This window comes from Emydura macquarii, unplaced genomic scaffold, assembly GCF_026122565.2.
Source record: "Emydura macquarii macquarii isolate MOO-44397 ecotype Brisbane River unplaced genomic scaffold, CSIRO-AGI_Emac_v2 contig_369, whole genome shotgun sequence".
Taxonomy (NCBI): Eukaryota; Metazoa; Chordata; order Testudines; family Chelidae; genus Emydura; species Emydura macquarii.
The window spans coordinates 15,017,194-15,031,291 of record NW_027130506.1 but is presented as its reverse complement, the minus strand read 5'-3'; the positions used below and the strand labels follow the sequence as shown (position 1 = coordinate 15,031,291).

Genomic DNA, 14,098 nt, shown 5'->3' with positions numbered 1-14,098 from the left:
ACAGAGCTTGGCTTGTTTCGCTTAACCAAACGAAGGCTCATGGGAGATGTGATTGCTCTCTATAAATAAATCAAAGGGATAAACTCCATGGAGGTAGAAGAGTTATTTAATTAAGGGCAGTGATGGCACAAGCACAAATGCATATAAACTGGCCATCAATTAGTTTAGGTTAGTGATTAGATGGTTTCTAACTATCACAGAAGTGAAGTTCTGAAACAGCCTTCCAAGGGAACTAGTGGAGGCAAAAAAACCTATTTTTTTTCAAGACTGGGCTTGATACATTTATGGAAGGGCTGGTATGATGAGAGTGCCTACAATGACGTGGTCCATCTACCATAGCTTTTAGCGAATATCTCTAACAGCCCGAGATGGGACACTAGACGGGAAGGACTCTGAGTTACTACAGAGAATACTTTCCTAGATATCTGACTGGTATCTCACCCACATGCTCAAGATCTAACAGATTCGCTGTATTTATGGTCGGGGAGGAATTTTCCCTCAGGTCAGACTGGCAGAGACCCTTGGGGTTTTTCACCTTCCTCTGCAGCATGGGCCACAGGTCACTTGCTGATTTGAACTAGAGTAAATGGTGGATTTTCTGGGACTTGAAGTCTTTACATCAAGATATGAGGACTTCAGCCTGAGGTTATGGGCCTATTGCAGGAGTGGGTGGGTGAGGTTCTGTGGCCTGCAATGTGCAGGAGGTCAGTCTAGAATGATCATGATGGACCCTTCTGGCCTTAAATCTACGAGTCTATGATTTGCGTAAAAAAAACATGCATTGCAATCTTTGTTGAATGGAGTAAGTGTTTGTCTAAGCATTTGTAATGATGCAAGTGGCTTTGAACTGTAGCGTGGAATATGTGAGCTAAATCTATGCAGCTTCATTTCCAATGGCATTTCTCTGAAGAAGCCATTATACCAACATATGCATCATTAATGGTGCATCCATTCACCTCTTCCCCCATCTTATACAGAAGAATGAGATCAGGCCAAAGCACCAGCTACTCTGTTTGTATTCACAGATGATAGGATTTTATTCCCTCCCAGGCCCTCCTATGGGGAGGAGAACCTCGTAGTGTGATTGATGAGACTGCGAAAAGTAACCCACTAACATTCAAAATAAATCTTCCTTTCTCTGACAACCTCCGAAACAAGACAAGTTGTAAAAGGAGGAAGCATCCCCCCTCATCTCATCTCTGGTACCCGACTGGGATATCACAAAGCAAACCATCCTTTTAATTGCGGAGAATGTCAGGTTTCAAAATCCTTTGGACACTAGAACTAAATTCTTAAACATGAAGAACAGTCACTGTGTTAATTTCCTTAGAAATAGAGCTGGTTGAAATTCTTCAACCAAAATAATTTTCCCGTTGGAGAATGTGGTTATGTCAAAATTTTTTGATTTCCTTTAGGAAAGTCTGAACAAAATATTAGTTTGGATCACCACTGGAGGAAAAAACTTTTGTTTCAAAATGTCAATTCAAAATTTAAAAAATTGTTTTAAAATTTTGAAATATTTTCTTTTGATAAAAAATGTGGAAATTTTTAATTTCATGTTTCAAAACTGAAAAATTTCCAAACATTTCACTCTGTAAATATTTTTTATATTTTAACTTTTGGTGCATAGTGAACACTCATAAGAACTGTAACCAGTAATAGGATTTGTGTGCACAGCTTCTGTGCAATGTATTGAAAGGCAATGCTTCACTTTTTTTATAGCCTCTTTCATTAGATGATCTCAGATCATTTGAAAAATACGAATTCAGCCTCACAAAATCCCTATGAAGCAGGCTTTGTCCCCATTTTACAGATGGGGAAACTGAGGCACGGAGTGTGACAGTAGCTTGCTTAAGGCCACACAAGAAGTCACACTAGCAGAACAGGGAATAGAACTCGGTTCTCCCAGCTTTGTTCTATACTCTGGCAGATTACATTCCCTCCCCTTATATCTTGATACTATGTAAAAAAACAAATTATATCAATATAAGTTTCTGGATAAAGTAAATCTCATTCCACAATGATAAAGAGATGTGTTGTCACACACATTGGATGGGGTTGTGATATCAGCAAGTGACTCAAACAGGGAGGCAAGCAGGGAAATCCTGTTTGCACCTCAAGTTTATGTGGGTGGCAGTTGCATCCAAATTAATAGAAGAGTGAACTTCCCACACCAGTTACATACAAAAATAGAAATATCTATCTTGCTTTGCAATGCCAAGGCAGGTCAGCCAGGTTATAATTGGTTCTGCCTCCCACAAGCTGTTAAGTGCTTTGCAGCTAAGTGCCCCTCGGAAAGGTGTGAATTTGTCTGGTCCTTCAGAAAAAAGGATATCAAACAAAATCAAAGTGAAAGAACCTCATAACTCAGTGCCCTCTCCTCCCCCAGATCAGAATTTAAAAGGGACACCACTAGGAACTGGCTTTTGGAAGGGGGTTTTGATCTGTTGAATTGTTGAATGATCACGGAAAGTGGTCATCAGTAAAACCAAATTCTACTTTAATCTTGATGCTCAGCAACAAGAGGAAAAGATATATATAGAAGACATTTGGTATGAGCTTATTGGCTTGGGTGAAATAGTAGAGCTAAAATATTATAGCTTATGTATTATTATTATTTGTAACAGTGCCCACTATGAGGTAGGTCCTCTTCAAAGATTCAAGAACAGTCTCTGCTCCAGGGTGCTCAGATTCTAAGGACAGGCAAAAGTCAGGGGAAGGAGAACAACAATAGGTAATTTATAAACAGATCAAATCGATTTGCTGTAAGCATCATGGCAGAAAAGACCATAAGAGAGACAAGGTTCTGTGTACGCAAGCATGCCATTTTCTATCTATTGGCCCCGATCAGTTAGGGCAACCAAGCCTGCAGGCCCTTAGCGGTAATAAATCTGGCAGGAGCAGGAGATGGTATATGATTGAGACAGGTGATGTGGAAATAGCTGAAGTACTCAATGCTTTTTTGGCCTCTGTCTTCACAGACAAGGTCAGCTCCCAGACTGCTGCACTGGGCAGCACAGAATGGGGAGGAGGTGAGCAGCCCTCAGTGGTGAAAGAACAGGTTCAGGACTATTTAGAAAGGCTGGACATATACAAGTCCATGGGCCAGATGCAATGCATCCAAGGATGCTGAGGGAGTTGGATGATGTGTTTGCAGAACCATTGGCCATTATCTTTGAAAACGCGTGGCGATTGGGGGAGGTCCAGGATGATTAGGAAAAGGCAAATATAGTGCCCATCTGCAAAAAAGGGAAGGAGGAGGATCGAGAGAACTACAGACAAGTCAGCCTCACCTCAGTCCTTGGAAAAATCAAGGAGCAGGTCCTGATGGAATCCATTTTGAGGCACTTGGAAGAGAGGAAGGTGATCAGGAACACTCAGCATGGATTTACCAAGGGCAAGTCATGCCTCACCAACTTGATTGCCTTCTATGATGAATTGATTGACTCTGTGGATGTGATATACCTTGATTTTAGCAAATTTTTTTATACGGTCTCCCACAGTATTCTTGCCAGCAAGTTAAAGAAGTATGAGTTGGATGAATGAACTATAGGATGAACAGAAAGCTGGCTAGATCATTGGGCTCAATGGGTAGTGATCAACGGCTCGATGTCTAGCTGGCAGCCGGTAACAAGCAGAGTTCCCTAGGGGTTGGTTTGGATCCAGTTTTATTCAACACCTTCATTAATAATCTGGAAGATTGAGTGGATTGTACTCTCGGCAAGTTTGCAGACATCACTAAGCTGGGGAGAATGGTAGATATGCTGGAGGGCAGGAATAGGATGCAGAGTGACCTAGACAAAGTGGAGGATTGAGCCAAAAGAAATCTGATGAGGTTCAACAAGGACAAGTTCAGAGTCCTGCACTTAGGGTGGAAGAATCCCATGCACTGCTACAGACTGGGTACCGACTGGTTAGGCAGCAGTTTGGCAGAAAAGGACCTGAGGGTTACAGTGGACAAGAAGCTGGCTATGAGTCAACAGTGTGCCCTTATTGCCAAGAAGGCCAATGGCATATTGGGCTACATATGTAGGAGCATTGACAGAAATTGAGGGAAATGATTATTTCCCTCTGTTCAGCACTGGTGAAGCCACATTTGGAGTACTGTGTCCAGTTTTTGGCCCGACACTGCAGGAAGAATGTGGGCAAATTGGACAGAATCCAGAGGAGGGCAACGAAAATGATTTGGGGGCTGGTGTACATGACTTATGAGGAGAGGCTGAGGAAACTAGACTTATTTAGTCTGCAGAAGAGTAGAGTGAGGGGAGATGTGATAGTAGTCTTCAACTACTTGAAGGGCAGTTCCAAAGGGGATGGAGCTAGGCTGTTCTCAGTGGTGGCATATGACAGAACAAGGAGCAATGGTCTCAAGTTGCAGTGGGGGAGGTCTAGGTTGGATATTAGGAAAAGCTTTTTTCACTAGGAGGGTGGTGAAGCACTGGAATGGGTTACCTAGGGTGGTGGTGGAATCTTCATCCTTAGAGGTTTATAAGGTGTGGCTTGACAAAGCCCTGGCTGGGATGGTTTAGTTGGGGTTGTTCTTGCTTTGAGCAGGGGGTTGGACTAGATGACCTCCTGAGATCTCTTCCAACTCTAATCATCTATGATTCTATGACTCTTTTGTTCTAGAGCTGGTAGAGTTGCCCAGAAAGCTGTCTACACCAAGCTGTCTAGAAACTGTTCTTGTTCACTGCATCTCCCAGGGAGCCCTGGCTATATAAATTAAAGCTGTTTTTCCCTGAGGGCACCGCCACCAGCATAGCTGTCCCACAAGGGTTCAGTTTTGTAGATTATGTATGCCTGAACCTATATAGATGAATGGTTCTCAACCTGTGGCCCATGAGCCACTTGCAGCCCAATCAGCACACATCCTCAGGGCCATACAGGCAGTATTGGATGTGGCACACAATGGTAAATATGTTGAGAACCACTGATACAGGTGAATTGGTCTTGTATTTGTGCATAATCAGTCTGCTTTAGGATGTGTCATGATGATTGTGATAGAAAAAGATTGCAAGTGAATTATTAATGGTACCAATAAACATGCTTAGACTGTGGAATTTATTGCTACATGATGTTGTTGAGGCCAAGAACGTGGTAAGATCCATAGAGGGATTAAACGTTTATGTGGATAGCAAAACCTTTGGAATGGATATAAAACCTCATGTTTCAAGTTTGTCAGTCTCTGACTGTTAGGGGTTAGGATGAATCTCCCCTGTGTAACAGATATTCCACATCTGCCTTCTGTGTGATTTCTTTCATCTTCTTCCAAAGCATCTGGTTCTGGCCAGTGTCTTAGACAGTTTACAGGACTCGATAGACCATGAGTCTAAACCAGTCTGACAGTTCCTATATTCCCCACTATTTAAATACCTGGTAGAGGTGTTTTGTTTTGGGTTTTTTCCATAGAAATCAGAACTAATTTATATTTAGTTCAACGTGAGCTGAAGCTCAAAGCAACTGAGAAATTGCAATAAAAATATATATGTGTTTCTCTCATGCAGTCTCCTGCCTCTCCTCACCACAAGGCTCCCTCCTTTAACACCTCCTTGCATTCTTGTCTCTGTGTCTTCAGCCGCACAGTGTCATGTCTTGGACTCTCAACCTTGCCTTGTCTGCCATTGCCATCCCCTCCCTTTGTTCAAATTCCTCCGTAAAATGCATCTCTTCTGAGAGGCCTTTTATAAAGATTGACTAGGAATAATTTTAATAGTGCCCAGCCAAGCAAACTGCAGGTGACGGTGGCTTCTGCATTCCGACCTTCCCAGGCTGATCCAACTTGGACACCTTCCTCTCTCCTGTCTGCTTAGGATGGGCTTGATCCTCCTGTTTCCGTTTGTCGTTGGCTTCTGCAGGAATGGGATCAACACCTTTGGCTCTGCCTCCCACTCTGAGCTTTGTGCATCCTTTAATACCAGTCCCTTCACTTCCCATCAGGGGTGTGCACAAGGGGGGGCAAGCAGGGCCACGGAGGCATAGAACTCCTCTGGTCCCATGAGGGGAGAGCCAGCTCCTCTGGCCCTGCGCATGTGGGGGGGCGGGGGACGGAAGAGAGCAAGCTTCTCCAGCCCCAGGGGGCACAGAATGTGCCCCTCCAAAAGTGGCCAGATTTTTATCCCCGTGCACACCCCTGCTTCCCATGTTCTAAGTGTCCTTTTACAGTCATCACTGATTGTCTCAACAGCACCTGTTACTTTGTCTCTTGCACGGGGCTGATTTACACTGTAGCTTCTTGGACTTGATTCTCTCTTGCTAGCATAGCTAGGTGCAAGTAGTCCTGGCCGTGGCCTCGTCCTGACTAGCACATCCAGTTTTGGGGGAGCACTTTCTGGCTGCAGAGGTCCTGATGTAGGGGAGCCTGCCGGAGCTTTGTGCATTCCAACTCCCCTTAGCAGGACTTCCTGCTTAGCCTTGGATTATGCCAACAGAAGTCGGTACAGCCTAGGAACTCAGATTCTGGTCTCTCCTGTGATTGTCAAGTTCTGCATATGCTTGAGGCTTGCTCTGAATAATAATAATAATGTTATGGTGATGGCCTCATCTATTCTAGCCTGAGTTGCAGTAAAAACAGACTGTATATGATACAGACCTTGAGCAAGGCCAGTGGGTCTCTGATCCCATTTCTGATTACTTTGCCCCCTCTACTGGTAAGATGCTGACAATTTTCCAATTCCCTTTTATTCAGCGTATTCTAAAGTCATAATTTCATATGCTTATTACCTTCTCTAACACACAGTGCTATCTCTTGCACCTCATCCTTCATTCCCACCGCCGCCCCTTCTCCCCTCTCCATCTGCCACCTCTTCCTTAAAAAAGAAAAAGTATAACATTGGTCCATGACCTGTAATATTGCAGTCACAGAGCCTGCGACCTGTGATATTGAATAGTGACACTGCCAGGATTTGTTGGCCAGAGTGCTGACTTGTCATTTTTGTTTTTAGGTCTGTCTCCAGTTCCATTGAATTCTTTATACAGGGCGCTTCCAAAATAAAAGCCACAGCGCTGTCTACAAAATCCTGCTGCAAAGCTGAAAATGAATAGAACTGTGGAGCTAACCGGAGGCAGGCAGGCTACATTTTACTGCCCAGTCACTTTCCTTGCATTCCTTTCTCACATTATTTGTTTAGGCCCCAATCCACCAGAGTTCTTTAACACATGCTCAACTTTAAGCATGTCAGTAATCCCATCCTATGTCTTCAATAGGTGCGGAAGGTATTTAGTATAGTAGTGTTGGGGCGCCTATATCTTTGACCTCCTCCAAGGTCTGCTCGTGGAATGCTCTGTTGGGTCTCAGACCTTTAACCATCCCCTCTCTTTCTGAGCAGAGACTCATGTCCGTTTCCCTTCTGAGCAGGGATCCCAACATTTCTGAAAATCAGGCCACTTCTTTAGGTCCCTAATTATGAATGTTGGTGTCTAACTTTAATCACCCAAGTTGGACAGGTTTGGCTAGCGTTCTTATTAGCTCAAGGGTATTTAAATTAAGGAGCAGTGTTAGCATAAGAACAAATGGATGTAATCTGGCCACCAAGAAGTTAAGGCTTAAAATAACCGGCAGAGGAGAGAAGTTCTGGAACAGCCTTCCAAGGGGAAAAATGGGGGCAAAAAACCTAACTTGTTTCAAGATGAGCTTGATATGTGACAGCGTACTAACAATAGCACCCTGTTCCCTGATGCTGCTGCAACTTGAGGACAGCTGCAGGCTCAGCTGTGAGCAATTAAATACGTTATGTGGGCAGATTGTGAGCACCTGGGTGGCAATTACTGGGTTAATGCTGAAATTGGCAGGATATAAATAGAAGCAACAGGAAGCCAGGGGAAGCTTAGAGGGAAAGCTCAGGAGGCAAGCTGTGAGGTTACATGGAAAGCTGAGGTCACAAGATGCGTGTGTGATGTGCTGTGTGTAAAAGTGCAGAGGAATAAAAGATACATGTGGTGAAAGAAAAACAATCTGGATGTGTTTATGACCATGAGGTGACAGGAGCAGGCTAGATAGTGTGTCACACCAGCTAGCTGAGGGAGTGTCCTGTGATAATATCAATGGCCAGAGAGGGACAGTAGATGGAGAGGGCTCTGAGTTACTACAGAGAATTCTTTCCCAGGTGTCTGCCTGGTGGATCTCACCCACATGCTCCGGGTCTAACTGATTTGCCATATTAGGGGTTGGGAAGAAATTTTCCCTCAGGTCAGATTGGCAGAGACCCTGGGGATTTTTCACCTTCCTCTGCAGCACGGGGCACGAGTTACTTGCTGGTCTGAACTAGAGTAAATGGTGAATTCTCTGTAACTTGAGGTCTTTACATCAAGATTTAAGGACTTCAGTAACTCAGCCAGAGGCTATGGGTCTATTACAGGAGTGGGTGGGTGAGGTTCAGTGGTCCACAATGTGCATGTGGTCAGACTACATGATTATGATGATGCCTTAAGGTCTACGAGCAAATCTCATTGCTACAGTGAGGGCTATAGAGTAGGAAATATTTTCCCAAGGGAAGTGGTGTAATTCCTGTTGCCAGAGTCAGTTAAAACTAGATTGGACAATGCCCTTGCTGATATAATGCAGGCAATATAGTGTAGGCACAGATTTGGACAAGATAAATGGATAAGGACATTTCCATCTCCAACTCATATAACACCCGGAGGCCACTTTCTATACCATTTTTGTGTTGACTATTTGCTACTAAAACGACAGGCCCAATGGCAGAACTATAGGTGTGGAGTTTATATTTAAAAATCAGACCTACTGTGTAGTCATTTGAAGGCATATGGGCAGAATCACATTTTTAAAAAACCCAACCCACTCTGTCTCATTCATTATTTATTTCAGAAATCAAGTTTTGCAGGTAAATTATTCACTCCTTAGCTTCTCTTTGAAACAACATTAATCAGGATTAAATTAGGCTTGATGTGGCAAGAATGTTTCTCTGGACAGGCTTTTGCCTAGCAAGTTAGCATTGATTGCCTTAGACTTACTTGTTTCTTGCATCAGGGTCAGGTCTGGAGTTCGTCTTGCAGGGATGGTTGTTAGTGGCTTAGAAGGCTGCCTGAGAAAAGCAGGTCATTCTATTCTGTTTGTGAGTGCAGGCTCCCAGGGAACTCATTTTTGGCATCTGTTCTCCTTTTACAGAGGCTAATGAAATAAAAGATCAGTGTTGCATGTGGTTGGAATTCTCTTTAGGGGGCAGCGCACCCTGCACACGAAGATTGCTCCTTTCATGCTCTGAATGAGATGATGTTGGATTTGATCAATCATTTTTCTTTCTTTGCAGGGTCCCGCAGGGCCTCCCGGTGTTGCTGGCCTTCCTGGAACTCCAGTAAGGAAACCAGCTTAAGTTTTTGTTTATTTTTTTTAAAGGGAAAGAAATGGTATTTTGAAGTAACCAAGGCTCAGGCCTTCTCCCATTGACTTTAATGGGCGTCAGATCAGACTTTAGAACATATCAATGCTCACACTTCCTCATTGAGAAGCACTGGCTGGCTTCCTGTGGTAGCTCCTCTCCACTGACTGTTACAACTCCTCCTAGTTCCCAAGGTAGAAACAGGCCTCTGTGAATGGGCAAATTGCACTGATCTCTCTGAGTAGAAGTCAGTAAGTTGCAGTAATGGACGATGTGTAAATGTCACCGCATTGCAAAGGCCTGAACGTTAACAGTTCCCTGCTGTGGTTTCATTTGTAGGGATTGCCTGGAGAAATTGGTGTTTCCGGGAAAACTGGATTGCCAGGACCAGCTGTAAGTTCTGAACTGCTGTTTTCATTTCCATCTTCTGTGACTGTGCATGTCTAACCCACACGGGGAGTGTGTGAGTCTTTGTCCCTCTTCCTACTAGCATGTCCACTGAAAAGGTCAATGGGTCTGCTACAGCTGCCTAATGGGACATTTCCTTCTCATGCATTAGAGACTTATGCTTTTAGTAAGAGAGATTCTGGGTTCAAACACCGCTGGTGGCTGAAGCAAGAATCTGTCATACACGTACATTGGGATTTCAGTACAAGAATATGTTCAGGCAATACTTTTTTTGTATCACAGCCTCCAAATTATTGCAACATGCTGTTACTTAAAACAACAAGCTTCCCAAATCAGGCATGTGAACTGAAGCAAAATCTCCATTTTAGAACAACAAAGCAATTTTTATTGGATGTTTAATGCCAAGGCAGATCAATTAAGATATAATTGGCTTTAATACGCACTCCCACAATCTGTAAGATTCTTTAGTGGCTGTGTTAAAACAAAATTATTTCCTACCTTTCTAATATATTAGAGAAATCATTTTCATGATGATCCTGCTAACTGATGCTTTCACACAGATATGGTGGATTGTATGGTTAATAAATTGCTGACACTTGAAGGAGGAGACAGACTTTTTTATCCTTGTAGACAGAAGAGAGTGGGAACTGATGAGTAAATATACCATCTCTAAACTTATATAAGAATCTATTTATTTATAGTCTCTAACGTGTAGGCTGTTCTTTCTCTGTAGCAACAGTGACATCTAGTGGCCATTTACCAAGACTGGTTTATTGGGTAGGTCAGGAGATGTATCACTGGCCTAGTGAACATGTGTGTTACATGATGTTTCCCTTTGATCTGGATGGAAAATAGAACAGAAATGAAAAAACTCAACAAAGAAACAATGGGGCTGATTCTGCTGTCCTTAAAACCAGCATAAATCAGAGCAGAATGGGACCATATGTGCCTGTGTCTCCTAGCAGATAGATGGTAAACGAGTTCTGGTTTAAAGTGGCCTGAACATAAGTAGTCTCCTACAGCTGATACTTTTCTCTTGTTTAGGGATTGCCTGGAAAGGATGGATTAAATGGTCTTCCTGGACTTTCGGGCCAAAAGGCAAGTGGCACAGGATATGTCAACTTAATGCTATTCACCTACTGATCTAACTCTATGGACAGAGTGCCAGACTCCTCCAAGTTAGATTCTCATCCATTCCACTTCGATGAGCCAGGAGGTGCAGGTTCAGGGCAAATCAGTAGACGTTAATGTATCGAACTAGGCACAGGTATTTTATTTGGGTGTAGCCAGCCCCACAAAGAGCGGGAGAAAGAGTGACTCTGTCATCGCCTCTCCTTAATCCAGAGGTTCGCAAACTGGGGGGTCAGGACCCCTCAAGAGGTTGTGAGATTATTATGGGGAGGTGAGGGGGGTTGTGAGATTATTATGGGGAGGGGTCGTGAACTGTCAATCCCCACGTGTGCTGTGGCTGCAGCTGTCAGCCCTGTGTATGGTTGAAAGCCAGAGCCCTTCAGATATGGGTGGCTGGAGCGCAGCGGCTGCTGGCCAGGTACTCTGAAGGCAGTGCTGCCCCCAGTCTCAGTGCAGAACTAAGGGTGCTATGGCATAGCGGTGTAGGTGGCATGGCCTGGGGGGGGGGGGTCGTCACAGCCTGGAATATTTTCAAAGGGGGTCCCAGAAAGCAAGGTCCCAGCCACTGAAAAAGAGAACCCATCCTTCCTTTATATCTCCAGCTGGATTATGTGACAGGCAGGTAGCTCAGAACTCTGTCCTGGCTGTGGTACCCTCTCACAAGGATTAAGTGCAACAGGGACAGAATACAATAAATGCTGCTCAAAAGGATAGATACAGAAGACAACATCCTTCCCTACATGGCAGTCCAGGTGCAGAAGAGGTGTGTGTCCCGGCCTAGAGGGAGGAGTGTCTCAGCTGAGCCACCATCAGCACTTACTGCAGCATTAAGGGCTCTGTTATGGCTCTAAGCAGCTGTGCTTCTCCACTAGGGTTAGGTGGACGGGTTGTATGAATGCTGAAGCCAGGAACAGGCTTGGACAGCTGATGCAGTTACTCCACCTCTTCTGCCTGCAGCTGCAAGCCTGTGTGAAGGACTGGAACACAGGCCTTACAGTGACAGACTCAAGGAGCTCCATCTATGTAGCTTAACTAAGAGAAGGTTAAGGGATGACGTAGCCACAGTCTATAAGTACCTGCATGGGGAACACATGTTTAATAATGGCTAGCAAAGAAAGGTATAACACGATCCAGTGGCTGGAAGCTGAAGCACGACAAATTCAGACTGGAAGTAAGGAGTGAACTCTTGGCGATGAACTACTCTTACACAATGGCTCGAGGTTGTTCACAGAAGGAATTTGGCCCCATGTTATTCCAGAATGACATCGAATCAGCTTTGGGGTTTCGTATGCACATTTTTCAAGGGTGGGGGAGGCATCTCAGGAAACAAACAAAGCATGCGTGCGCACACCCCCACCCAGAGTTACTGGAGATCTGACCCACCTGGCTCCCGGCTCAGACTGCTGTCTCCACATTTACTGCAACACTGGAGAGTTATTCTGTTAACCTCCCTTTGCGTTCCTTACAGGGAGAACAAGGAGAGAGGGGAGAGGAAGGTTTTCCTGGGAAAGCTGGACTCAAGGTACAGAATTCCAATTCCTTACGCTCTCTGTAAGCACGAATTGAATCTGCTGGAACTTATTTCTCATTTCATTCATACCAGTGTAATGAGGGGTAGCCCTGCTGAGGTTAATGGACTTACATTCATGTAACACTGGTGTAAGGGAAAGGAGACGCAGGTCTGTGTCTCTCTGGGCACACTTGATTTTGTCACAACATGCCATTTGTACATAGAGATGGACCCAAACAAGAACTAAAGATCTGACACTCTCACGTGATGTTTTGGGAGGTTTGCGTATTGTATCCCGGCTGTTCCCTGTGTTTTTGGACCCCAAGCCATTTAGGGGGGGACCCATTTCTAGATCTGGGTTGGAGGGGATGGAAGGAACTCTTGTGCGACATCTGTTTTGCTGTATGGTGATATGGGATGTAACATAGTGATTATAAGGCAGCACTAAGCGGGTTTAGTTCCCTGAAATACTAAAGCTGTGCTTTTGTCTTTCCAGGGTGAGACAGGGGATCACGGCCCACCTGGTCAATCTGGTGAGAAGGTGAGGAGGCAAAATTGTCTTTAGCAACAAGATCACCTGCCAGAGCAGTGCAAAGGAACCAGATATGGGAATCAATCCTTCAGTCCATGACTGGTTAAAATGACATTTGGTTGACTCTGACTGAAGACTGAACCCTCAAGGTTTGGACTGATCAGATCTATAGTCAGCCAAACATGGGGAAGGCTCTGATTAAATGGGGATAAAGCCAAACAGCCTGTGTATCCCCGACAACCGAGTGGTGGATAGCAAAGAGTAGGAAAGCAGAGAGGTCTAAGCAGCCGCGCCTGTTCTCCTGGACACGCAGCATCACTCCAGAGTGCTGATGGGACTTCTGAGAGGCAGGGGCCCCCTTATAACCATACAAAGCAGAGGAGAATGTTGTCACCATCTCTCCAAACGCTACAGCTGTGAATTGTACTTGCCAGGGAAAGAGCCTCACGTGACAATCCTCTAGTGGAACGGAGAGGCAGCAAAGGTGTCTAGCTCCCTGTATCCTGAGACTTCGGGCTGCGCTTGCTAGCAGCTGAGACGTGCAGGGAACCTGGGAGTCTCCAGCGCTGTCATTTAGAATAAGCTGCGGCTTGGGGCTGAGGCAGAAACAGCAGGCTGGGGTATTTGCATGGTCACCCCCATCCCCGCCTTCCAAGCACAAGAAACAAACCTCAACAAAGGGAGAGTTCTGGGGCACGGCCCTGCTTCAGCTGCTGCTCAGACCAGTGTAAACCGGAGCAGCGAAGCGGATGGGCTCACACCGATATGAGACTGGTGGGAGTGAGAGGAGAATCAGGCCTCAAGGCATGGGCGTGTAAATAGGGAACGGGAGGAAACAGGAACGTGTCGGGTTTAATGTAAACATGTTTGTTCAGAATCCAAGTGCGCGGGCCCGGTGCCCGTTGTAATTGCATCGACTGGTTTCAGTGTATTTGATGTGCCTTTCCTCAAACTCCATGCACGGGAACACGCCGCTTTCTGCAGCTACATCGAAAGTCATGTTGACGCAAGGCCGGTGCTAAGCTCTGGCTCAGCATGGCCTCTGGCTCCGCGCGAGCAGGGGGGAGGCAAAGGCCTGTTCGGAATCTCACGGGCAGGCTCCCAGTGGGCTGCAGGGGCCCGTCCAGTGCCTTATGGAGCGACTCTCAATGAACTGAACACGCTCACCCAGCTTCCCAGGGG

The 14,098-nt window shown here is 45.1% G+C and overlaps 1 protein-coding gene across 1 annotated transcript in view; it reads left to right on the top strand.

Annotated features, from left to right (window-relative positions):
* Positions 1 to 14,098, top strand: part of COL22A1 (collagen type XXII alpha 1 chain) — a 266,483-nt gene that overhangs the window by 189,762 nt on the left and 62,623 nt on the right. The window contains exons 25-29 of the mRNA XM_067531757.1: positions 9,267 to 9,311; positions 9,675 to 9,728; positions 10,788 to 10,841; positions 12,343 to 12,396; positions 12,881 to 12,925. Of these exons, the coding sequence (XP_067387858.1) occupies positions 9,267 to 9,311; positions 9,675 to 9,728; positions 10,788 to 10,841; positions 12,343 to 12,396; positions 12,881 to 12,925 (252 nt within the window). The remainder of the gene's footprint in view (positions 1 to 9,266; positions 9,312 to 9,674; positions 9,729 to 10,787; positions 10,842 to 12,342; positions 12,397 to 12,880; positions 12,926 to 14,098) is intronic.